Source organism: Labrus bergylta, chromosome 5 (assembly GCF_963930695.1).
Source record: "Labrus bergylta chromosome 5, fLabBer1.1, whole genome shotgun sequence".
In the NCBI taxonomy this organism is placed as follows: domain Eukaryota; kingdom Metazoa; phylum Chordata; class Actinopteri; order Labriformes; family Labridae; genus Labrus; species Labrus bergylta.
This window is the reverse complement of record NC_089199.1, coordinates 3,403,450-3,429,029: the sequence shown is the minus strand read 5'-3', so window position 1 is coordinate 3,429,029 and position 25,580 is coordinate 3,403,450. Positions and strand designations below refer to the sequence as shown.

The following is a 25,580-nucleotide window of genomic DNA, read 5'->3' as shown; positions in this document are numbered from 1 at the left end:
CTCCCTCCCTAACCCCATTTACCTCAAGCTCAAAGATCAACGCTCTTTGGGGCTGGAACAATCTGTGTATGATGTGTATGCATGTGTGTGTTTTTATGTGTGACAGAGTGGAGGCCTGGACAGTCGATTGAAATGTCAAAGTGGAGCACGTTTAATATTACACATTAATGTAACAATATGGACATCTTGATAAACCTGAGGCAACATTGTGAAATACCAGAACAATCTAAATAACCACGTCATGTCTTGAATTTTTTAATGCGAAGGACAACGAGGAAATGAATTGAATCAAGGGAGACAAAAGAAGAAAGAAGGTGTGGTCATTATTACATTAGATTGAATACTGTCTCATCCTTTAAAAGCTGTCTGACTTACAACACTATCAGTTTATCTAAAGAGGCATTACCTCACCTCATAGACTCTCTGGAGGCGGTTAGACAGCAGCTTTGACATTAAGGTAATTACATCCATCACTGATAAAATACAGAAAATCATTCCTTTTGTCTAGATTTATTCATTTTCATATAACTTTTTTATGATGATTCTTTCAGCTGAGTGCTGCTTACACTTCACAAACTGTTCCTTCCTAGTACTGTTTATAAAGTTACAAGAATATTAATACATGCTCCAATAAATACTTCTCCCATCTTCATTGATTATTGTGGTCAGTTTTAAAACAAGTCATGCAAAATTTGATCATAGTAGCCAAAACCTTACAAAGGTTGGCCATTTCACATTTCTTTTGAATGATCCTCAGCATCCATATCTACATATCCACAGTTTTTTGGGTTGTTGTTGATTGCACACAATTTCTCTGCTGAAGCAGGTCAAACAAATCACAAGCTCAGCTAACCGAAGACTCTGTCTCTGTGCAACACTCTCAAACCACAGAATATAAAAACTGGCTCTGTGACATTTGTCTGCGTTTGCTCAGTCAGTGTGCTTGCTGTTAGCAATCAATATGTGTGTGTGTTTGTGTGAGTGTGTTATGTAGCAGTGCATAAACCTATTAAATATAATAAGTAATGTCTGCAGTGTTTCCGGCTCTTAATCACTCTGACATTTAGATAAGAGACAGCAAGAGACAAAATGAGAGATTCAGAGGGCACTCTGTAGACATTGTCAATGACTGACATTATTTCTTCTTTTATGGTTTTTTTCTTCCAGACATTGTAGATAAAATCCAAAACATCCCTCTTTTAGTTTACTAACTGTGTACTGAAATCAGTGTGTCTACCACATACGTTTGAGGCAGATTTCCACTAAAAAATAACAAGATAAAGGAAACACAATTTAACACTACTACAACCATGAACTGGGTAGCTTGTTGGCATAATTCATACCTTGTCTAGCTTCGCTTCAATCTCCACGACGTCTGTCTCCACATCATCAATGCCAGCCCTGCGGAGAGAACAAAGCCACACAGTTAATCAGACCGGAAACACAACATGCAAAGGAATCCCAAGGTAGTGAGAGATGAACGAATGACAGGAAGAATAAAGTCAAAGGACTACATCGACAGTAGAAGTGTATAATAATGTACATGTAAGCATTTACAGTATCTGTATTTTACCCCTACTGAAACTTAAACTACAACTAGTCTCCAGACATCAGAGTGTCTCAGCCATGATCATTAATCCTAATGACTGGATCGACAAAAGCATCGCTTTGGAAGATTAGTGAGCATGGCCTCAGCTGCAAAATCAATGAATGACATCATGCAGAGACACATATTGCTCTTTAAGTATATTTAAAACGAGCTGTTAAAAGATGTGTTTGGGACCGGAGACTTCACGTTTTATAACTGACACTAAGAAAAAGTGCATTACAAGTACTCAGGTTTTGGCTATAAATTTATGTTGTGGACTAAATATGAAGGTAATGGGACTTGACAGCCCTTAGCAGTGTGTGTGTGTGTGTGTGTGTGTGTGTGTGATTGTGTGTGTGTTTGAGGTAGTAAGGAGGGGCAGGCGCCTTCATCATCTCTCTCCTCTCACACACACACACACACACACACACACACACACACACACACACACACACACACAGACACATGTCCACATTAAAAAGGGTCAGTTGTTATGGCAACTCCTTGTATGTGGGCCACACACAGTGCACTTCAGTTCTCGCTATGTCAAGATACATTTTCTTATTTCTTTGCCACACACAAAACTAGGCAAAAAAGAAAAAAAGACATGCAGTATTTCTCACTTGAACTTTTTTTTCTTCGTGAACAGAATCAGCTGAGTTTATTGTAGATGACATAGCCAAGCATCTGCGTTACACCCTGCATGTACTGGAAAATTATGACCCTAACCCCCTTAAAAAAAACCTGGTAAGTAATGATGATGTCATTATACAATCCTGACCCCACCCTCATTTTCATCTGACACATCAGAGCAGGGACACTGTGCATAGTTGGAAGAAGAACATGTAAACACTTCACTCTGAAATGTTCATGACTCTTTAAGTGGGTGGGCTTCAATGTCCGGCTGCAGCTTTAGCACCTGCTCCAGAGAAAAACATTCCCAGAATTCCTTCTGCCCCTTAGATGGGCGACGTTCAGCTAAGTATGTCTTGCACTTGTCTTCTTCTTCTGTTTCTCCTCTCACCCAGAACACACACTGTTTATACAGACTGCACTCCTCTCCACCACAACATGACACAGACACAACAGGCGGGCCGTGTGTGTGGTCTGCACAGGGGAAGGCTGATTTATATTGTTCTAAAATACTGAAGCGCCGATCTTTCATTAAGCTGTCAGGAGTAATTTGTTGCAAAAATGTCTGGCATCATACAAATCCATTAAAACTAGTTGCCAGTTTCTGCCCTTTTGCTTCATGTCAATAAAAAAGCTTTATTCCCAACATGTTCTTCATTAAGTCACCATGAACGAAACACATACAATGTCAAACAGCTGTTCCATCTGGAGGATAAGCTCATTAGGAGTGTATCTCACCTTGTGCAGCACACGCAGCGCACCAAACAATGACTGACCAAATTTAAACCAGAGGCGACCTACACCCTGTTGATCCGAGTGTAAAGGTTCAACGCAGGTTTTCAGAAAATGAGAACTTTTATGCTGTGTGTTGAAGGTTGATCGTTTTATCAAGCACGTTCTTATAAGCCGGCATATATGTGCGTGCAGAGTGTTGAAAATCAATACACCCAGGATACAGCTCTGGCAAGGTTAAAAAAAAAAAAAAAAAACGGTTCCCCAAGAGGCATCTGTGTTTGCTCTTGATGGTGTGCATGTGTGTCCTTATTTGTCCTTTTCAATACCCTCTGCAGAGTGCAGCATCTCAGCTTTAATATATTCCCTACAGAATGCATCACAGAGTTACAGGATTATTAGATTATATAAAGAAAACAGGGATGCAAGGAAGGAGACGGCATGTGTGTTTAATGTGTGTGAAGTGTGGGTGTGTATGTGTGTGTAAATGCACAAGAGGAACACCCCAAAGGTTCTTCACTGATGACGACAACGATGATGATGTATCCCAGCCAGGAGGGGGGATGGGCCTGTACTCACAGCCCAGTGGTGGCATACTGTACACGGTCTGATATCACAAGTAAGGCGACACACACACACACACACACACACACACACACACACACACACACACACACACACACACACACACACACACACACACACACACACACACACACACACACACACACACACACACACACACACACACACACACACACACACACACACACACACACAGACAGCAAGGCATCCAGTCCAGAGATGTATCAAAACCCTCCCATATCTTCCAGACTCGATGTGTCACACGACATCACGTCCACATCTGCATCAAGGACCAGAGGGACTTCAGCCGAGGGGACAACAAGTCCTCTGATACCACAAGAGCCTGGACCCAGCAGCTAAAATACTCACATGCAGGAAACATTAGCAAAGATGTTCACTGGACATGACGTGATACATGTCTGTTAGACAAAAGAGGCCTCCAGTAAAACAAACTTGAAACTTAACCTGATTCATAACGAGACTGGAGCGACAGTGGAAAACATCTGCTCAATAGTTGCTTTTTAATCCGATCCTCTGACCTACGCTAACACTGTATATGCGTGCATCTATGTGTTCATTCTGATACCTGAAACATACTGTAATTTACTTGTATAGTCTCAATTCAGTTTATTGTATTACCTTTTTCTTTTATAAAGTGATCTCCAACACCTTTTATTTCTTAATATTTTAAGAGCTGACTCAGCAATTCGGGTCGTGCAGGGCAATGACCTCATTTTCTACTGACATCAGGTGGATAAAAATCAAATCCACTGTCTCATGTTCAGTCACACACATACATGCACACGCACAAACACTAACACACACACCGAGACAAATAATCAAAACTAAGCACATGAACCAGATGTGGATCTGACAGACAGACAGTGTGCGCTAAAGAGACAAAACAGAATGAATCACAATAGGGATATGACAGGCTCCACACGCAAACATACACATACACATGCACAAGAACTCACTGACCCGGAAACCTACTAAATACATCGCCTCATTGGAAAAACTCTACTCGGACAAAAACAAAAACTACAATTGAGTAAGACATGTTAAATCTAGATCCACCCGGACAAAGTGAAGAAAGAATGAAAACGTCTCAGGGCCTTTTGTTAGACAGCTGGAAAATGTAACCAACATAACCTTTTACATGCTCCAAAGAAGATGAACAGCAGTGTGTAGGAAACAATTTGTGAAGTTACTTAAGATGCTCATCATGCATGTTTTACTGTAGGAATAACAGCTTAAGGCTGTCTCATGTGCATGCATGCATCCTTAATGGCCCCCCATTGGCTTATAAAACACTGTAAGTCACAGCATCTCTAAGAACAGTAAGACACATACAGTAACAGTGGAGGTTTGTCGGGAACATTAAAACTAGTATGTTTGCAACCTACAATGAGAATGTCTCGGCGGTGTTATATGAGCATTGGGTGTTTATTTGCCATTGGTATCAGAGTTGGAACTAAGGTATCTAACACCATATTGACTAATAAAAACGTTGCACCATTATAAAATGTTTCAAACCGTATCACCCAACATCAACAGAAAAGGTTAAAACACAAAGTAGTTACATTAAGTGGCATAAAAGTGATATAGTCAGTGATATACATAGATCAAATATTTGTTGGTCAATCATGTGATCAACTCTAGTTAAAAAAATTCACACCTTATAGTGGCTGTAAAGACTGTGTGTGAAAGGTCTAAGTGTGTCCATCACAGAAACTAATGACATCATTAATAGTCTTTCCTTTTTGGTTTTTAAAGAGTGATGGTAGTGTGAGATTTAAACATGGAAAATCTTTTAAAAATGACTAATTACTAATAAAAATTGAATTATATTGAGAGAGTTTGGGGATAGTCTTGTTTTTATTAAGCCACACACACACACACACACACACACACACACACACACACACACACACACACACACACACACACACACACACACACACACACACACACACACACACACACACACACACACACACAGATTCAAAGTACGTACAGTCTCATTTATAATGTAAACACACTCTCATCATCACATCTTCAGACTCCTCACACAGACAAACACACACATCAAAATATAACCACTTGCCAGAATTCCAAGTAGCAAGCTCCATAGCAACCATTCATTGACCCCAATCTCCATGGCAACAGGCATCAGCATTACTCACGCCTTTTTTACTGACCAATTTCCTCTTTCAGATGTGTCTGTCCCTCTACACTTCTCTCTGTCTGACCAGCGCCCTCTTTTTACAAAATGCTAAATTTACCAATTGATATGTGTTCTAACTACACTATCTGCTGGTGCAATCTGTGAATCTGTGGCTGTAGGCTACAGTAGTTGTCTGCACCTGCAACACCTGCTTCCATGGGCAGTGTGCCCTTGAGTGCTAATCAGAACACATCAATCTTTGTCTTTTTCAGCTGCTTTACACCTCATTTCCATAACAAAATAACAGATTGGGTCTTTGATAAAGTCATATTTCTTAGGGTGAAATCTATTTTATTTTTTTATACTCTGAACTCCACATCATTCCCCCGTTGTTCTATAACATCGCTTATCGAAAAAGGGGAAGTCACATTGGAAACTTTAAATGTTTGCTAACTGGAGATTTTCAGATAAATCTGTGGATCGCACGTTTTGCTTTGTCTGGTGGTTTTTAGGGTGTGGACAGTTACTGCAGCCAAGCCTTTAATTCTTGTTCTTACATCCTCGACCACACTCATTTAGTTTCTAGATTAACAAACAATATCGGTCACATCAAACAAACATTTGCACCTTAAACATGTGCACGGTAAAAGAATATCTTAATTACAAAACAAGAGTCCCCGCCATCATATTCGCTGTGTCTCTGTGCTTTCCTCTAATTATTGTACATGACAGCTCTCTCCCCCCCCCCCTTCTCGAAATCATCTATTCCCCCCTTTCTCTTTGTTTCATCTGTGCACGCCTCCTTCTGTCCATCTCACAGTCTCTCTGTCTGCCTGCTGTCTGTATGCAACCATTATTCATCCACTGCTGGCATCCGGTTAAAGAATGTGTGCATTTTAGTTAGTAATCAAAATAATTAACTTGTTTGGTTACAATAAAAAAAAAAATGTGTTTCATGGTGGTTGCAGCATATTTAGCAGAAGCGACCTTGACTTGAGTCTCCATCGCACTTGCATGCACGTGTGTAAACTCTATTAAAAGAGCTCTCAGTTAATGAGCTTCCCCCCAAAAAACACACACACTTGCCCAAACAGACTGCCTTTTCAAAAGCAACAACAAGGCAAGCCAAACACTGGTATCTTATGTTAAGACTAACAAAGACGCCTTCACTGCTTCCCCTTAATTCCCGCCTCCCCAACACACAACAAACATCACACTCATTCCCTGAAAAAAATGTTTAACTGCGCCAACTGCTGACGAGACAAAGAGACCAAACATGATGCTGATAAATAAGGACAACCATCACATGTGTCCTTGGGTCTCAGTTTAAATTTTGGAATTATAATTCAAGATACAATTAAAAGTAATACATCCACATGTTTGATAAGATTGATTCATGACAAGATTAACACCACTCTCAAATCTATAAGGTATCTCGAAGAAACTAAATCTAGAAGCCAATTAGCCTAGCAGAGCATGAATACAGAAGAGCTAGTCTGACTCTGCCCACAGGTTACAACATCCACCAGCACCTATAAGCTCACTAATTATCCAGGAGAGCAGAGGAGGAAGTAACTTAGCCCCTCAAAGAAACAGTCCCTCACATAACAACCCCTCTCAAACCACTAAGTCTGGCTCATTTGGACATGTTTCTAAACAAACAACGTATTAGGTCCTAATTAGTGAGCTATTGACGAGTTCCATTTTGGCTGAGCCAGGTTTGCATCCTGGTCTTTACAATAAGCTTGAGTTTCAAGGTTCTGACGGTAGATTAGAAAGGGAGTATAATTTAACTCATTTTCTTTCAGTGTCTTTGGTTTCTCTGTTTTTGGGCAAAGATCAGATGATAAAACAGAAAATTCCTATGTTCACCAAAGAGGGCCCGAGGACAACAATTAACAACCATTAGTATGTTTTGAACAATAACCCATTGACACAAATATCTACTGGCTGTTAAAGAAGATTATTTATCCTCATTGCTGGATACACAGTTTTATCATGTAAATATCATCCCTACAACTATGTATCGATACTGACTATATATTCTTTTCTGCATTAGGGAAACAATTATACCCATGACAACATCCTCCCACGGTGACATCACTGTTGGTCAGGGTCTGGTAGCTATAGTTTGACTTCAAACACACTGTTACAGAGAAGATAGTTTCTCTGCTTCCCAGTAGCTGTCAGACCACCTGCCTTCTGGCCTCACTAAAGAAGAACATTAGCCCAAACGTGATGTATCTTTGTTAACATTACTCATCTGCAGCTGTCTTCTACACCACCTTCTATAAACACAATGCATTCATAAATACTTCTGGTAGAGTGGTCTTGGATGTGGAAATGTACACATCATACCAGAGTACATTCCAACGGCAGGCCAAGAGGAAGTGCGTTGAAGGATTCAGAGTGCAAAGCAGACAGAATTATTTCTCTCTAATGTATTGTAACTGCAATGCAGGCCAGGTGGAACTGATTTTTCTCAAAAATACAACTTTTTTTCGCCCCTCTCGCCGCGAGAGAAAACTGAGACTAAAACAGTGAACACATAGGCAGTGTTGTACACAGGAAGTGGCTCTGCTGACTGAGAGGAATGCATCTTGAGTTAGATCACCAAATGAACAAGGTTTCTTTTGCCTTCAAGTGGTCTTAAACCTTTGGGAGCTAAATAATATACATTTCTGCACATTTTCAACTTAAATTATTCTGATAACTACCAAACAGTATTCCTATCATCATAACCTGGCTCCATGGCCATGACAAATATGAGAAAGAACAACTTAAATTGAGGTAACAATGATTTATTAGCACAACGCACCAACAACTATATAGCACAAACAACCATGGAATGGATGTGAATGTTAGGCAAGAGAGAGAGAGAGAGAGAGAGAGAGAGCGAAAATCCACCCTGGGGTCGGGCTTTTATGCCCTGCAAGCAACAGGCCCAGGTGCTCTAGACTGGACCATCCAACTCCTCAAGAACTAGGGGGACAGAATCAATTGGTAATAGCCTGGCTAAGGCAGTGACGGTCACACTATTAATGTTGAACACTGCAAAAATGTGTTGTGTCACTTCTATTTCTAATGCATCTTCGTAGCAGGCATAGACTGTAAACAAAAAGTGGACAAAGCCTACATCGCTACACTGCTACATGAGACTGATGTTTCCACAAATATCGTCAACCAGCACAGGAACTGTTACAGAGTGTCTTCATCCTGTTCTCCAGATATGGTCTTTCTTGGTTTCAAAATAACATGATGGGGGTCATCCCATCACGTTATGATCATGCTATGACGAGGAGACACTGGTCGGGCTGGAAACCCATTGAGGTCCACAAAAAATGCAAAATTCAAGGCATTTCAAAACTTTATTCCCCAACCAATGGGTGACATCATCGTGGCAAATTCCACTCCTGAAACAGTCTATGGCAGAGCTGAGGCCTGGGCGGAGTTGAAGGTTTTGAATGTTGAACCATTTGCAGCTGGAGGGCATGTTTGATCCAGCATCACTCACACTCTAAGGAATGCACAAACTCACGGTCCACATATTGAACCTTCTCAAATTAGAGGTTAAGGAAATAATTTTAAGATAGACATGCCAGTACAACCCTGATCAACAACATAAAGGTAAAGACCACTTATCAGGACAGCTGCAATCCTGTGTCAATTTTCAAGCAGTATACTACACACAAACACGCCTTAAAATGTGATTTGACAGAAACTCTAAATCTTCCACCACAGACTGAAAGCACCAGGAAGACAGTGGGACCAGCGAGGGCAACCTTTAACCCCTCATTGACCTCCCAGTGGGATATAAGCAGCAGCAGACACGCACACACATGCAGCCTGCATGAGAAACACAGGGGAGGAAGAAGACCCCCTGTTGTGAACAGGCACTTGGTTCCCATGAATCTTAAAGCTTCTGTCCTATTTATTTCCATAAACTGCAAGTATCTGTGAGTATGCAAGTCAGGGCACCGGTCTGAATCTACTACAAAAGAAAAAACACTGAATTCTGTTTTCATGTGATGATATTTAAAGACAACAGTGGTACGCTAGCAGAGTGTCAAAGCTAGCTAAATGTAAGCAATAATATGTATATACAGTATGTATTTTTATTTTCACTCTGTATCAGGCAATACTCAGGTCTAGGTTTGTGCATCAGGGAAAAAATGGTTGGCAGAAAATAACTAATAGAATTCTAACAAAGCTGATGTCTACGGGATAGCTAACAAGTTAATATGTTGGGATGCCTAAATTTGTCCTCTTTTAACCTTTCTTTTTCCCTTTGTCATGATGCATCTGTTGTCTTGTGTGTAGCACTTTAAATAGCTTTTTTTGCTAAAAAATGTGATGTATAATAATAAAATTGCCTTGCCTGAAAATATCCCTAATGTTTCTCCTGTCACTAACCAGTTAACAATCAGTCTGGAATAAGTCAAATGAGAGGGATTTTTCTCAATCATACAGCAGTAGGTCTGTAACATCATTACCACATTTTTGTTTTACACCCTGTGACCTTAAAGAAAAAAATGGCCACTTTGTGGATTTATATTGTTTGTCCTCTCGAAAAACTAACTGCAGTTCACTCCATAGGGACTGGGCTCTTCTTGTGTTGAAGCTAAATGTAAACATTTATATCCCAGCTGTGTGTTAGTCTGGGAGGGAATGAATGCAGGCAATGTGGGACAAATATAAGTAGAAAGACACAAGAGGCTATTTGTAGCAGATAGTCGCTCCCTTTTGGCTTTTATACTCACAGAAAAGAAAGAACCATTCAGCTTATCTATAAATGATCAGCATCAGTATACTGCTTTGTAGGATGTTTTTAGCTCAAGTAAAAAATTAGTCATGAATTGAAGTAACTGTCTCTGGTCCAGCTGCCTCCTCACATCAGAAGAATCAACTCTCCCATTTATGCCAGATATCTCACATTTCCCGATGAAACAAACACAAATAAAGGCTACTGATTCAGAAAAAAACATTTCCCTGTCATTAGAAGATTTCTACTGTCCACCTCAAAGAACCATTTTATAGTGTAAGACACGCTTGATGTTATCCCCACACCATGATGACTCTGCAATGCAACAGCTCAAGAGGTATTATGATCCTGTGATACCACTGTGACTAACTCAGGCTTTGTACCAGATCCTGCACATACTTGTAGCTAAACGCCAGAAAAGAGAATCTAGAACCAGATTGAAAGGATATCTCAGCCCTGGGCCTTTTACCTCCATCAAGTGCATGAAGATGGCAGCAAAAACTCAAAAAATCATACACCAAAAACAACAGACATGTGGATGTGAGCCACCTCTGCTCCTGTTCAGACTTGTGTGATGAATATGGACCAAGTTATGACACTATACACTCGTCAATATGAAACATGACTCACCACTTGTTTTTCCCACCAGTTTGTTTTATATTGACATATAGTTGAAACGAACACAATACAGATTCTAACAGACTCGTTTACAGGTAAGCCGAGTCTGAATCCCCTGAGCTCAACTAAGCACAAGGAGACACTGTTCCTATTAAATGAAGGGAAGAGCATTACATGCTTCTTCACACACACACACACACACATACATATTTATTTAGGTTATATCAGTTATGAATAGACAGAGGTCTGTTACTGTTTAGATGTAAGTTGTAAGTCGCTGGTGAACAAGCCTTTTTTCATGACCGTGGGTTACCTTGGATTTGTTGTCTGCAGTCAGACCAGAATAAAAATATTGGCAACAAGCTGGGACACTAGTTGTCACATTTTGAGAGCCAAAATCCTTCAAAAGTACATCAAAGGTCAACAATTGGATTTTGAATACATGAGAGTGTAATTTGAAAACTTTTTCATTTACAATGATTGTCTGAATAGTTTATTTCCGTCAGATCGAAGTAAATTTTCTCTTTTGGATGAACATTTCACCTGGAACATGCTCCAACCGAGAGGTTCCTGTTTGTCACAGACTAGGTCATGGTTTAGTATAGAAACAGCTGTACGAGTTTGACAGTATGTGTTAATATTTGATAACATCCCTCTTCCCACGCTAACCTACAGGAGCAGAACTAAATATACTCTATAGGGTTTCTAATTATGGCTCTATTTGTATGTGGGTATGGGAGAGAAAAAAAAGATGCTGCTTTGAACCAGTTGTGTACCAGAGAAGAAAGAAGTGAGCCTGCTATCCTCCTGCTATCCTTGGAAGCAGTGTCTGAACATCATAAGACTCATGCTGACAATCCAGCCCCATCTCCCAAAGAGGAAACAACTACAGTTACCACACTTAAATAACAATGATCCATCATAGCAAAACACTCTGGAAGAAGCACATTCTGGCAGCACGGTAACTCATCAGGTAAATCTAGATCAAGCAGTTTTATCAGAGCTTGGCCAAGTAGCATGTCTGGTCTGGTTTTCTGGGTCAAACTAACACTCCCACTCTGTGCTTTATTCTACAATACTTTTGCTGGTATCAAATCTCTGTGGAACCTTGTTACTTGTGCATGTGTGCAACATAAAGCAACTTAATTAAAAAACTCCATGGGGTTGAACTGCCAACCTGAAGACGATGCCTTTCACCCAGTGCATGCTGAGATAGATGCTGTGCCTACACAAAAATAAAGGATGATGGGGTGTAAGTATAATTTGGTGATTTGTGCAGTTAGTAGCTCATCTGACCGACTACGTAAAAAGCAGAAATATCTGATCATAAAATGGACAAACTGTAATCCAAGCTGTTCCCATGTTCTCAACACTGATGACGTGACAGTAAATCCTAAATCTGCAGGGTTTTATCACAGGTGGTACTTCAAATGTCAGCTCACCAAGAATACAACAGGATACTAGTTTTTAAACACACACACACAGACACACACACGCATGCAAACACATACATACAGTGATGTAATGATTCTGACATCAAAGACGAGATTTACCATAACCTCATCGCAGGCCTGAGCTGAATGAATTTAATGAAAGGCTTCATAAAGAAACAGTAACACACAAACAGTCACTTATCTTGGAGTGTATTAAATGACATCTGAAAGAAGGGAAATGGAATCTGCAGAGGAGCCACAAAGACAATCTGTGAGTTTACGTCGCTCCTGTCATTGGAATCCAGTTCCTGCAGTATATGAGCTTTACTTTGTTATTCATCCCCTGTAAGTAGCCTGTGCCAATAAAGGTTTGTATAAAATGACTCCAAATTATGGCCATAAGAACAACTGCAAGATTTCCCATACTTAAAATTGTGATCTTTCTCAGCCAAGATCCAAAGTGTTTTACAGGCAAGACCCTGAGAACCCATGTGTTAAGAAATGAAACTGTGAAAACATTGGAGATGAATATTTGTTTGATAGGAGAAAAGGGAGGCTGGATGGAAAGTGGAGGTTAGGTTTGAGGGGTTGAGAAAGAGAGCGGTTTACATTAACATGAGGGGTGGTCTTCAGCACACTGAGACAACTAGAGAAACAAAGCATGCTGTTCAGAGTGCCGGGGTCTGGAACATGTTCTGGCCATTTCAATTAAGAATGCATGTGTGTACATTTGTATGACTATACACTTAACTATACAAACAATGTGAAGTGGTTTTGCATGGTGTTGGACTGTTTCTGAAAAAATCAAGAATCCAAACAAGACTAATAGACACAAATGGTTTGAAATCAATGCTATATTAGAACTTAACATACTTCCTAAGAAATGTCTAAGCTGTTTCCTGAGTGGAAATAGAAAATGACACTGAAGGGGTAAATAAGAACAGGGTTGAGTTAATATATTGCTTTGAGTTTATACGCATTTGCTGGCAAAAATCACAATGACTAAAAACTAATAGTTCAGTGGACCTGTTGCCATAAAAAGGTCAGAATAGTATTAATTAATAACTGTGATTTGAATCGAACATTTTCTCTAGTTTCCCCATTATCCAAATGACCAAATGATATGAGCCTTTTCAGAAGCTCTCCTTTGAATTAACAATAAAAGAGTCAACTGGTTGAAAAGTGTAAGGAGTTATAAGGTATTATTAAATGCATGTAAAAACATTCAGACGCCAACAAGTTCAATGCGTGGCAGCTGACCATGCAGCTTATTTTATAAACCTGCAGTTGACTTGTATTTTCCAACTTTTTCTAACTCCATTGTCATTTTCTCTTCATACCAAAAGGCCTGACCTTTTTCTTCTAGCTCACACACGTATTTTTGATGGCAGTATAAGCAACATCTTTTTGGCTACTTTAAACTACAAGGTGGCAAGATGCAAGGAAAAGGGATTCACATGTGACACAAGGCTTCTCTAAAGCTATGTTTGCTTCAAAGTCAGAAGATCAAACACAAAGAATCTTTGCAATTTTTCAATCCAGTTGTCTCAAATCTCCATTATGACAAGCACATAGTTTAAAAACTGTGGGAAAAATGTGTGAAACTTGATCTTTAACTTCTCTTGTCCTGTTGTGTTTTATTACTCTCTTATCCAAAGTAAACCAAGAGTTTCAGTCACCATGAAACTCTTGGTTACTCTTAATCTCCCTTTCGTCCGGCCAAATCTCTCTTACAGAACCTTCCTGTTCAGAAATCTACATCTGTCTACTAAAGTGACATATGCACACACATTTTGAAATAGCCACGATATATCAAGCATGGTTATCCTTCCTTCCTGCTCCAAGACATATAGTCCATTGTTGACATATGACCTTAGCTCAGCTGTTCTGATTTTTCCACTTGTATGCAAAGAGGTAATCCATCCAACAAATGCAAAGGAAACGCGCGCCATGTGAAAGAGTGCATGTGTGTGTGTGTGTGAGTTTGTGGGGGCGGGAATGAGGGATCCAAGAAAGTGTGGGGACTGCTGACACGGCAGATGGGAATGTTTTCATTTGGTTACGAGGAATTCCGCAGAGATCTGAGGCGAGGATGCAGGCTGAATAATGTAAGAGCCGGGAATGTGAAGAGGGAATCCATTGGTTTTCTTAAGAGAGCAATCAGTGTTCCTGTCTCTCCTAGTGTGTCTAAAGGAGATTGGCTTGTCAGTCACACATGTGGTTTCGACAGAGGGTGTTTGGATTCAGTGAGGATCTGGGCTGGTTTGCTGCCAAAAGACAGTGAGGCTGTGTCAACAACCTGCATGGAAAAAAAAAATCAGTGATAAATGACTCAACATGCTGTAGTTGAGAATATAAACCTAGAGGAAGTCGTCAGAGCTTAAACAAATGTTGAAATGGTTGCGCTTGCTAAAGACACAGTCCTGTTAAGCTTCCTCCACACAGCGTCATATACCGCCTGCAGCGACAGGAACGTGGGCGAAGGAGGAGAATCGGAGATTGAAAGGGTTAAAGAAGGCAACAGGAGGAAGTATCAACATGTTGATCGTAATTTTAATTGTTGAATTAAAAGGGTTTTTTTTAGAACAAAAAAAAAAGAGATCAGATCAAAAAATAGACAGAGACATTTGGGCCAAATCTAAACCAGCTGCTAATCCCAGATGTGAGAGAGGGAGAGTCTACTCACAAACGCATCATCTCTCCTCATGGTTTGCATGAGGCGGCAATGAGCCAGAGTGAGCCGCACTACTATTTCATTTGTCACCTCAGGGATGCCATGTGCAAGCTGTGCCCTTCATTTGATAAGACAGCTGTCTTTGTCTGCTGGACTCACAGCTCTTTGTTTTTGTGCAAATTTGCCAAGACAGAGTCCATGGATGTATGTTTTCATTCTTTGCTTTGCTGACATGATCTGTCCAGCCCAAGGTGTACCTTTGTGACGCATTCGGTGTATTCATGTGTGAAGTTAGAAGGCAGGTTGCTCGGACAACGATGGGAAGCATTCGTCCATCTTCCTTCCACTGTCCTTAATGTGAGTCCATACATTCAATAAATCCATCCGACTGTTTCGGTACCCCTTCTCTCCAACAAATGTCCGTCCATCAATCAATCATTCCCCCTGTCAGCCAACTATCATCCCTGCAGCCATACCTATGTCTATTCCTGCATCCTTTATCTAGTCAGAAATCAGACTCAGGTTATAAAAACTCTATAAACTGACACTGCATCCAACCTGCTGCTGTAGCCTTGAAAATGATTTATGTCCATACTACATCTACATTAAAAGTAATGGTTGGAAGGAGAAAGAGAAATGGAGGAGGAGGAGGAGGAAGTAAGGTAAAAGGTGAGAATGTGACACAATAGCTGTATGATAGATGTCAAGGGCAAAAGAAAGAAAGATAAATGTGTGCGAATGCTTCAGTGAAAGTGAGAGGAGGGATGACAGGTGTTAACAAAAGACCTCCTGCTCTTTATCTATCCTTCCTCTGCCAATTTGTCAAACCAGTTTTTACTGTTTGACAGGCAACCAGGGCTCAGAGATATATACATGTTCCATTGTTAGATGATGACATACATATATTTGTGGAAAAAAATCTGCTTTTACAGGACACCAATGTGTGTGTGTGAGTGTGTGTGTGTGCTTGCGTGTGTGTGTTTGTCTGTGTGTGTGATGGACAGTCTTGTGGAACTGGCTCGTCCTGATACATTTCTAAGTTTTGAAATGAGACGCCTGTACTGGACCTAAACAACAACGTCTGCAGTTGATATCTCATGGAGTTTGGTCAAAGTTTACTCTGACCGAGAAGTGCCTCGGGATGCAAAACGATTCACTGATCTTTCAACACTGCTGTATAAAAAACCTTGGGAAAAAGTCCCATACTATCAAGAAGCCACTCTGAAGTTGAAAGTTATGTTTCTGCAGACAAAAACCTTACTGTTTTAGGAATTTGATAGCGGTTTCTGAGATACCATGTACCCATCTAAGACCTTCTAATTTTGTGTTGTGAAAAACCACTCACCGATTGACTATCCACCCTGCAGGATAAGACCTTCTAAAAGATTATGACAGACTGTGTACCATATGCTGCATGCATTCAAACATGTGTGTACTGTATCTATATGTTCAAACACACATGCTGCTACATGTTTAACAGTTTCATGCATGCGTGCATACATGTACTAATGTCTTGAGAGGGATTTATCCATGCACGTCTATGGGGTTGCCTTCAGCTAGAAAGTCTGCCCACCACAGATTCATGCATTCTAAATACCAGTATTACACGCCTGTTGCTGTGTGATTTAACGACTTCCTGCAAAATCAACTCTAAACAGCAAGTTTAAGGGTTCACAGTTCAGATATGGAATCTATTTTGACATTCCCAAATCCACAGTCAGTCTACTTGTTAGCCAATCTGTCAATGATAACACACCAAACCAGCACACAGGGTCTAAAAGTCTGTAAAGCTTTCAAATCTGCAGTTCAGTGAAGACAAAAGAAGAGTTTAAACTCGGCTCGACATCCAAGGATTGACAAATACTTCCCACTGAGAAAATACAATGCAGTGCCAAGACGAAGTAAGCAGTCCAGGAACAAGATGAGGGCAATTTACTTAATCGTTTTGATTTGAGTTTCAACAGGTCCTGGCAGGACTTTAGCAAACACACCAAATCCTGATCTCAGTGGGGATGAGTGATTGCAATGAAAGATGTGAGAAGGTTCAATTCGTGCCCTGTTTTAGAAACCTGTTATTCCTGTAACTTTGTTCTGAGCCTCAATGATTACATTCAAGACCACTGCAGCTCCCACAAACTGAACTGACCTTGTAGTAGAGTTGTTTTCCATTGTGTCATAAAAGGTCATTTAAAAAATACGTCCAGAATCCTTTTCATATTGTTGCCTGTCTCTGAATCAGATCGATTGGCAGGTGAGAAATGAAAGGAGAAAATTCGGACAATGCTACTGACGATGATAAGGCCTTTATAAGTCAACACTTTAAGTGGGATGTTTTAATTGGTTGTCTTTTACTCTTTAGTCCAGCTAAACTTCAATAATTGCTTAGTAATTGGAAAACTGAGTACAGGGACAGAACATAACAGTTCAGATCATTAAATTGCTAAACCCCTCTGCTACAACACAACTATCAACAGTATTGAGACAGCAGGTTCTCTAAATGCCAAAACATTTGGTACGAAAATGTATTGAAGAGACAGCATGAGTCTTTTCTTTGCTTTTCCAATTGCAAATCCCTGTATATTAATGAAACAGCACTTAAGGAGTGTTAGCATGCTCTGCTAACTGGCTTGCTAGTTAACAAGAGTGGTAAGCCAGCATTACTGCTTTAGCAAAAAAAAAAAAGATATAGTTGGCAAATTAAATTATACTACGGTAGCCTATTACAGATTAAAACCAGCCACTTGTGTGAGGATCAAAAGATAGATGCACTGGTCATGATACTAACTTTTCCTTTGAATTATTAGCTTTAGCAAAACTGTATCATGCTTGTAAATGACTGTTTAATTGTTGTTAGCATATATCATTAGCTATGGCTAGCTCCTGAAAGCTTTAGCAGCAGGTCAGTGGTTTGCATGAAAACCTTTGTGAAAAGGTTGTCCCATACCTTTCACCTGCCCCACCTTCCCTACACTGGCCTGCAGAGTGAAATCACCTGAGCTTAATCAGACAAAGTGAGGCCAGTTGGGGTTTTCTTGTATAAAGCCAGACTCAGCCAGAGTCTGGGGGGGGAAATGTTTGTTAGTGGCAGCTTGCTGTGAGGCTGTGGTTTCGTTTGGTTTATGTAATCTTGTTTTATTAGGTTACCCGGGACTTTTGTTTGGTGCTATTTTTGGTTAATAAATCAATCACTTCATTTTGCATTGACTTCTGCCTCCTGACATCTTTTTGCTCACCACCAGTGCCGAACAGCCACACTTAAATCCCAATTTTGAGGTGGACTTACAATTAGCAATGTTACAACCTTGATTGCACATACAGGTTCATATTTAACCCAAAAAATTATCAAAAGTATTTCAGGACAGCAGACCTTCTTTGGTTTAAGGAAATCAGGACCCGTATAAATTACTGAGGGTGTGCATGTTTTTTTTAAATTTACTTTCATATTCAACCCACCCATTCATCAATTTTAATCTTAAAATCAGAGCAAAATACTCTGTGTATCAAGCCTCCTCCTGTGATCGATGGATTAAAGTTCATACTAATGTTATGGATAAACCATAAGGCCAGGGTGAATGGTACCTTAGCTGGCAAAATATTCCTGTTTCCCAACACTCACAGCAATCGAAGGCACAGGGTCCTTTGAACTGCAACCAGACACAAACTGCATCGAAACAATTTCTGCAGTTCGACATTATCCTGCACTCTATAGCTGAATGGGAAGGCAGCTTGCATTGAGGTTCTTTGGGTAAGAGGTTGACAGTGTGTAAGCTGTAATAGGTTGTGTAGGCTATCCAGTTGATTTAATCAGAGAGTGTGGTTACCGATAATCCTATTTCATATATGGGTCCCGCGCTAAGTCCCCCGGCAGCACGTGCAGCAGAGCGGCAGAAAATCTGCTGCACTGGGGATTCAGGAGAAGTGTCCACGTGCTGGACGAATGCTCTCTTATGAACACGTCAAACCACTGTACGCCTGACAAGCTGGCAGGGACGGGAGTATGAAAATATGATTTGCCTACTGAAGGAAGCCAGCAGGCACACATGTATATGCATGCACGTGTCACACAAAAGCAGACCATATAAGGCAGATGAAAACCCCCACATATAACACATAGTGCATATTGTGATGTAAAAGCTGTTAATTTGGAAAAAAGAGTTAAGTGAGCTTGACATGTTGAATAATGCAGATTAGATGTGCAACAAAAATGAAATCTTGCATTAACAAGCCTCAATTTAAATTTGTAGTTTCATAACATATGATGTCAAAGCTTGGCGAGGTCTGACAACTTAAAAAATCTATGCCTGATTACAAAAATCTCTTACAGCACAGATGTCGAAAACTATTAATGGCTGGACATGATGTGATGAGGAAGAAATCCCAAAACTGTCTTGATGGGTTGTAGGCCTTAGTCAATCAATCATCAGCGACAGGAGTTGTGTCGCGCCACACCTGCTCACATGTAAAGTTTCAAACAGAGCGTGGACCTTTTCTCTTAAGTCTACATATTGACATCTGAATAAGTCTTGTATGCGAATCATCAGCCTGGGTAATGCCATCAGATCCTTTTTGACTACATCTCATCGTGAGAGGCGTGCAGGCTTAGCAAGCAGGAATTTCAGACTTTTAAATAGAGAAGCAATCGAGATCTCACAATCTGTTCACTGCTCACAACGTTTTCCAAGAAAATAAAACATTTTGTGGCCAAACAAGATGCTGTGTGGGCAAACAAGCAGCTTGGGGCTCTTGGGCTGTATACTCTCGTGCGGCTGTGGCTCAGTTGGTAGAGTCGGTCATCTCGAAAACTAAAAAGGTTAGGGGTTCAATCCCCAGCTCCTGCAGCCACATGTCCGATGTGTCCTTATGCAAGACACTTAACCCCAAGTTGCTCCCTTTGCTTTGTCAGCGGCGTATGAATGTGTATCAATTGAATTAGTTACTTCTGATGGTCACTTTACAAAGTAGCCTCTGCCATCAGTGTGTGAATGTGTAGGTGTGACCTGCAATGTAAAAGTACTTTGAGTAGTCAGAAGACTAGAAAAGCGCTATGCAAGTCCATTTACCAAAAGCTCTTGATTACTTCCTCAAACATTAAAACCATATCCAGGATTCTTGGACTCAACAAACATCTGCAGTAGCTACTATTTTCTGCCTTTTTTTCCCTCAAGCCTTTACTTATTACAAGTGTTATGATTTCATATGGCTCTAATTTCTTGCAGTGTTGTGCTCATTTTCTCTGACATCATCCAGGGGCATCTTTTCCATGCACACAGCCCTTCTCATGAAGCAACAAGGGTGGGGCTGCCCTCTTTGTTAGACTGGTTTCCCTGTCTTTCAACAGTGCATTTTCATGAAGGAGAAACCACAAATATAACAAGGTCAAACAACACACAGCTGCTGCTGGTGCATCAAACTAGACCAGTGATACTCTTGCCCCCCAAACACTACAGCTCCTTTGAAGTGAGCAGGATTTTCCATGCTCCTGACATGAAAGATGTCCTGCAGTTTCAGCGTTCCACCAAAGCCTTCACCTCTACACATACACACACACACACACACACACACACACACACACACACACACACACACACACACACACACACACACACACACACACACACACACACACACACACACACACACACACACACACACACACACACACACAGGAAACTAAAATATTTATGTGAACTGATGGGGAGATATTTTTATGAGCCCCGTTAGTCTGTTTTGTCTTTTTGTGACACTTGTAGGTCACAAGAGTTTAAAAGGTCAATTGGTGGTGAAATGGTGTCTCCCCGGGGAAGGATGAGGACAGTTCCTGATCTTGTCGTCTAAAGTGATCAATGGCCATCTGATACTCATTCTTCTGCAGTTCATTTAGAGCTTTTGTTCCACTACGCAGCAGTGTGTGTTGACTGCATGGCTTAAATAAAAAAAGGACATGAACTGATGTGTGTTTTATATTAACTAACAATCACCATGCCTTTACTGAACAATAAATAATAAATGAATTGATAACATTTTGTCTGTATTGAAGTGACTTGATGCTCCTCTCTGAAAATGACAAAACGTTTTGTAATTTACCCCCAAAAAAGTATGGAAATTGGAATATATATATTTTGAAGGGGTTCCCAATTCAAACAAAATTGAAGTTCCAAATATTCAAAATCTGAAAACACTTTGTGACAACCCTGCTGGTTGCATACACGCTTACACGTCTGATTATCTGACTTCCTTGTCTCACAATGCTTGTTAAATGTTCTAATTATATTGTAAACAAATGTAACATATTTCTACAAGTAACTCTTTGTCTCCTCTCTTTATTTGTCACTGCTTTTGAGAAGGCTAAAAAAAATGTAGACTGCACCTTACATATCTCACAATGCAGATACAAATTAGATCTGTCATATCTCTACATCTCTTCAGTTGCCTATAACACCAAAAACAGACCTAATCATTAACCTTTATTAACACATTCTCTTTAAGTGTGTGACTAAGTTGAGCATTGACTAAATATTGACCTTTGAAAAAAGCTTAAAAAATAACCTTTTGCACTTAGGGCAAATCCCTCTGGCCTTGGTCTGGGACACTTTCCAGGCATTGTTGCATTTTACAAACATGTAGTACATCAATGTCAGCTCATTTTAGTTACAGGTAATCTTATTCAGCACTTTAATGCTTTTCCCTCTCAAATATCAAACCAGACACTGTTTCAAGGTCACTCTGTAGGGTTTAATATACTCAATATCACAACTGTGTTCTTTCTCTTGGCAAAACAATGCCAACAGCTGTGTGTCTGTCTTAAATGACCCAACATGAGCCTCTCTATACATCCTCGACCAAGGCAGAGGGAAAGCAAAGACACCCTTGAAGACTGCGATGCTACTTGCCTCCTCGGACTATAGAGGCACGACTGAACACATTTTCATATCTTACAGGCTGCTGACCAATAGGAATTCATGATCTCTGACAAGAATGACGATGCTATGTGTTAAAGACTGATTGAAGGTGATGATAATGCAGGTATAGGGAATAAAATCCAGACAGTGAAGTGAAAATGGGAGTGCCAGACAGATATCTTAAGCATCAAAAGCACTTGAATCTGCCAATAAGCATGCTTGAAACAACATGAAAGGGGGGTGGAGCTTCTTTTTACAAAGTGTTTATAGATCTTTCACTAAATCCATCTTACTTATAAGCTGTATGAACTTAAGATTCTTGAACCTCCTTTATCTAAGAATATACTAAACGTTCTCTTGTTAGATTCTCAATAGGAATATTTGATATTCTTCAGGGACTGAGACTGCAGACTGAGTCCAGAGAAGCAGTAGAAGCAATAACTAACAGCTCTTATTTACAGGTAAGAGAAGGTGCCAAGGAAATGAAAATATAATCACATTTTGTCAGTCAACATAATAAGATATTGCCAAGACTGTCTGTTTCACACAGAAAGGGGGTTTAAGGGCTGCTTCTATCAACCAGTGGGGTTGTGACCTCTCAAGAATGAGCCATGCCAAGTATGAAGAAAGTAAAGGCCGGACTGCAACAAAATAGGAGCATCAGATATCAGACGAGATGAAGTGTGCAAGGAACTCCCAAACAGATGACACAGCTGTTCAGATATGATAAGTCAAATGAAATACTGAACATAAGCCAAATATTATTTCATTTCCGAGTCACAAATCTACCAAGCAATCGAGTGAGACTCTAAAGGGATATCAATGTGGATGCTGACCCTAACCCTAACAGTTTTCATTGAAACATTTATGAGAGGCTTCTATTCTGTTCAACTTAGGGATGTTTAGAAATGAGATTGATAAGTAACACATTTTATTAACATGTTTGTTCAATTGAAAAAGCACTTTAAAGACTCTATCATTTTCTGTCCATCATGTCTGTCCCTCTCCTCCTTGCTCTCTTTGTTGTCGACACACTTACTGGACGAGTCCTGCACAGCCTGATGCTGTGTTGTGTAACCTATAGTGTGTCAAAGGGAGGGAGGCAGACAGGTGCAGCTGGTTCTCCAGATCTAAAACCCTTCCACTGCACCCTCACTGACCTGAGAAACCACCCGCTTGAAGCAAAATCTGCTTTTTTCATATTTTTGCTTCAGTTTGGTGTTTGTTTATATGTGAAACAGAAACGATAGCGAAGTGCAAGCTTGATAATATCATTGATTTAGAGTTTCAAAAAGGGGCATCATACCAACCAGAACCCTCGCTTTCATGAATTGATTTGTACATTTAATACAAAGTAAATTAATGAAAACAGAAATTAGACAAATGAAAACAACCCTCTTAGTTTTCTTCTCTGCCCTGAACATTTTAAGCTGCGTCCACTCTCCTCCGTCATTCTTACATTTTCTGTCCTCTTTTCTCCAAGCTCACATTTATCATACGTACAGCAACTGTTGCTAGGCAACAGCACACACCCACATATGCATATAAATACTTGAATCATTACAATTAACCCATTAAAGCACAAAATACAAGTTCTTAAGGGATCCTGTATCGAAATGGTGATTTATAAAAAAAATGTGTTTTGTTTTCCAGATGTGTGTTAGTGTATGGGAACATAACAGAAACGAAATAAACTGTCTACCATATTTTTATCATGAGCCTACCAGTCAGTCCAGAACGTTGAACAGTTTCTGTTGTGCCATCAAAATGAAACTACAAGCATGATAACTCCCATGAACCCTCAGTTTGGATGAGCCTGAATTGGACCCAGTGCTTCCAGGAATCAGATTTCAGCCCAACAACTACGGGCAGGTGCACATGCTTTGTCTAGGTTTTGTAATAGAATAAATGAATGCAGCAGCTGAATCAAAGGCAGGGCAGAAGAGAAAAGAAAAGGGCTTATTATAGAGTACACCAAAGAGAAAGGTGTGTGTTAAAGATACTCAGGCATATCTTCAAAATTCTTTCATGCTCACACAATCATGCATACGAGCATACAGGACAGGTACAAGTACAGACCTGCAGAGAGAGGGTGTGTGTGAGCTGTTTTAGTAGCATGTGTGGGAAGGTAGACAGGGCTGCAGCTCTGTTAGTCCAGAATGACACAACAACAAGGAAAAAGAAAAACTGGAAATCCAGTCACTCTGATATACTACAAAATTCACGAGTGGATGTGATTTGATTAGAAACGGCTGGATTGTGTGTTGAAGTTTAGTAGAGGCTCTTATCTTGATTTGACAACGCAAAGAATGAAAGAGCTGCCCTTCAGAGGGTCAAAAATGTCATATACACAGATATATACTGTATATAGTTATACACACACACATAAAATGACTGTCACCATCTTTCCATTCACTGTTACACTCTCCTTAACCTATAGACATTTTCTGTGTGCAATGAATTAAACAGAAAGTTATAGTGATCGATTTAAAAATCATTATCAATATAAACTAACCCAGGGGGAAATACTAAATTCATTCAAATCAAACTGAATGTTTAATTTCTTTGTTTGAGGGCACTTTAACAAAGTGACAGCATCACATCTATGTGTGTAATGGAAACACTGTCTCTTATTATCAATCTTCCATCACTCTCATCATGATCACATTACATTTTCTCCACTGCTTTTTAACCTAAGGAAACATCAGCTTCCTTTGTCAGCGGTGGAATTTTCCACATGGCGATCTTCATAAGACCATGAGAACAAGAAACAGGCGGGAAAAGGGAAAACGTCTATTCCTGTGACCTTCCGCCCGGACCATTCATCACTGAGATGGGTTTTAGCAGCAAATTGAATGTCTGTCTCCCTCAATCTTCTTCTTTCATTCCTGCAGAGGTTGCTCCCTCAAAACACAAACTCTCTGTTAGTCACACAAGTGTTAAATACACAGAAAGTTTGTGTCTGAGAGGGAGGAGGAGGAAGAAGAGGAAGGCAAAAAAAAAAAGACAAGCACAGAGAACAGAGAGTAAACAGGCAGCAGACGCTGACATGGAGAAAGAGAAGAAGCGACAGAAACACTGAAAAAATCCTCCCATTCTGTAAAACACTGAGGAAAGCAGCCAGGCAGAGTTAACAGGGCATCCCTGGCCTACATGCCGTTAAATCTCCTCTGATAGTTTCCCACAGGAGTGCAGCCAGACTGGCACGTGCACTGAATGGGGCTACAACCTCCAGCCAGTTGTTCCCAAGATACGAGCTCCATCCCTGCAGAGAGCTAAAGTACTCCATACCTGCTGCTGCCTCTTTGCCTGCTGCTGCTGCTGCTGCAAGGACATCTCCTCCCCTGCCTCCTACCACAACCACACACTGCAGGGCCTCCTCTGAGTAAAAAATGCACCCAACCTGTATGCTATCCTGCATCATTTACTCACACACTCACAAGACCACTTTTACATTCTTAATTAAGTGACACATTAAGAGGGGTGCTC

The 25,580-nt window shown here is 40.3% G+C and overlaps 1 protein-coding gene across 7 annotated transcripts in view; it reads right to left on the bottom strand.

Annotated features, from left to right (window-relative positions):
* The window catches only part of acap3b (ArfGAP with coiled-coil, ankyrin repeat and PH domains 3b), a 53,649-nt gene that overhangs the window by 27,310 nt on the left and 759 nt on the right, over positions 1-25,580 (bottom strand). For all 7 annotated transcript variants that reach the window (XM_065954560.1, XM_065954558.1, XM_065954559.1 and 4 more), the window contains exon 2: positions 1,344-1,401. In XM_065954560.1, the coding sequence (XP_065810632.1) occupies positions 1,344-1,401 (58 nt within the window). The remainder of the gene's footprint in view (positions 1-1,343; positions 1,402-25,580) is intronic.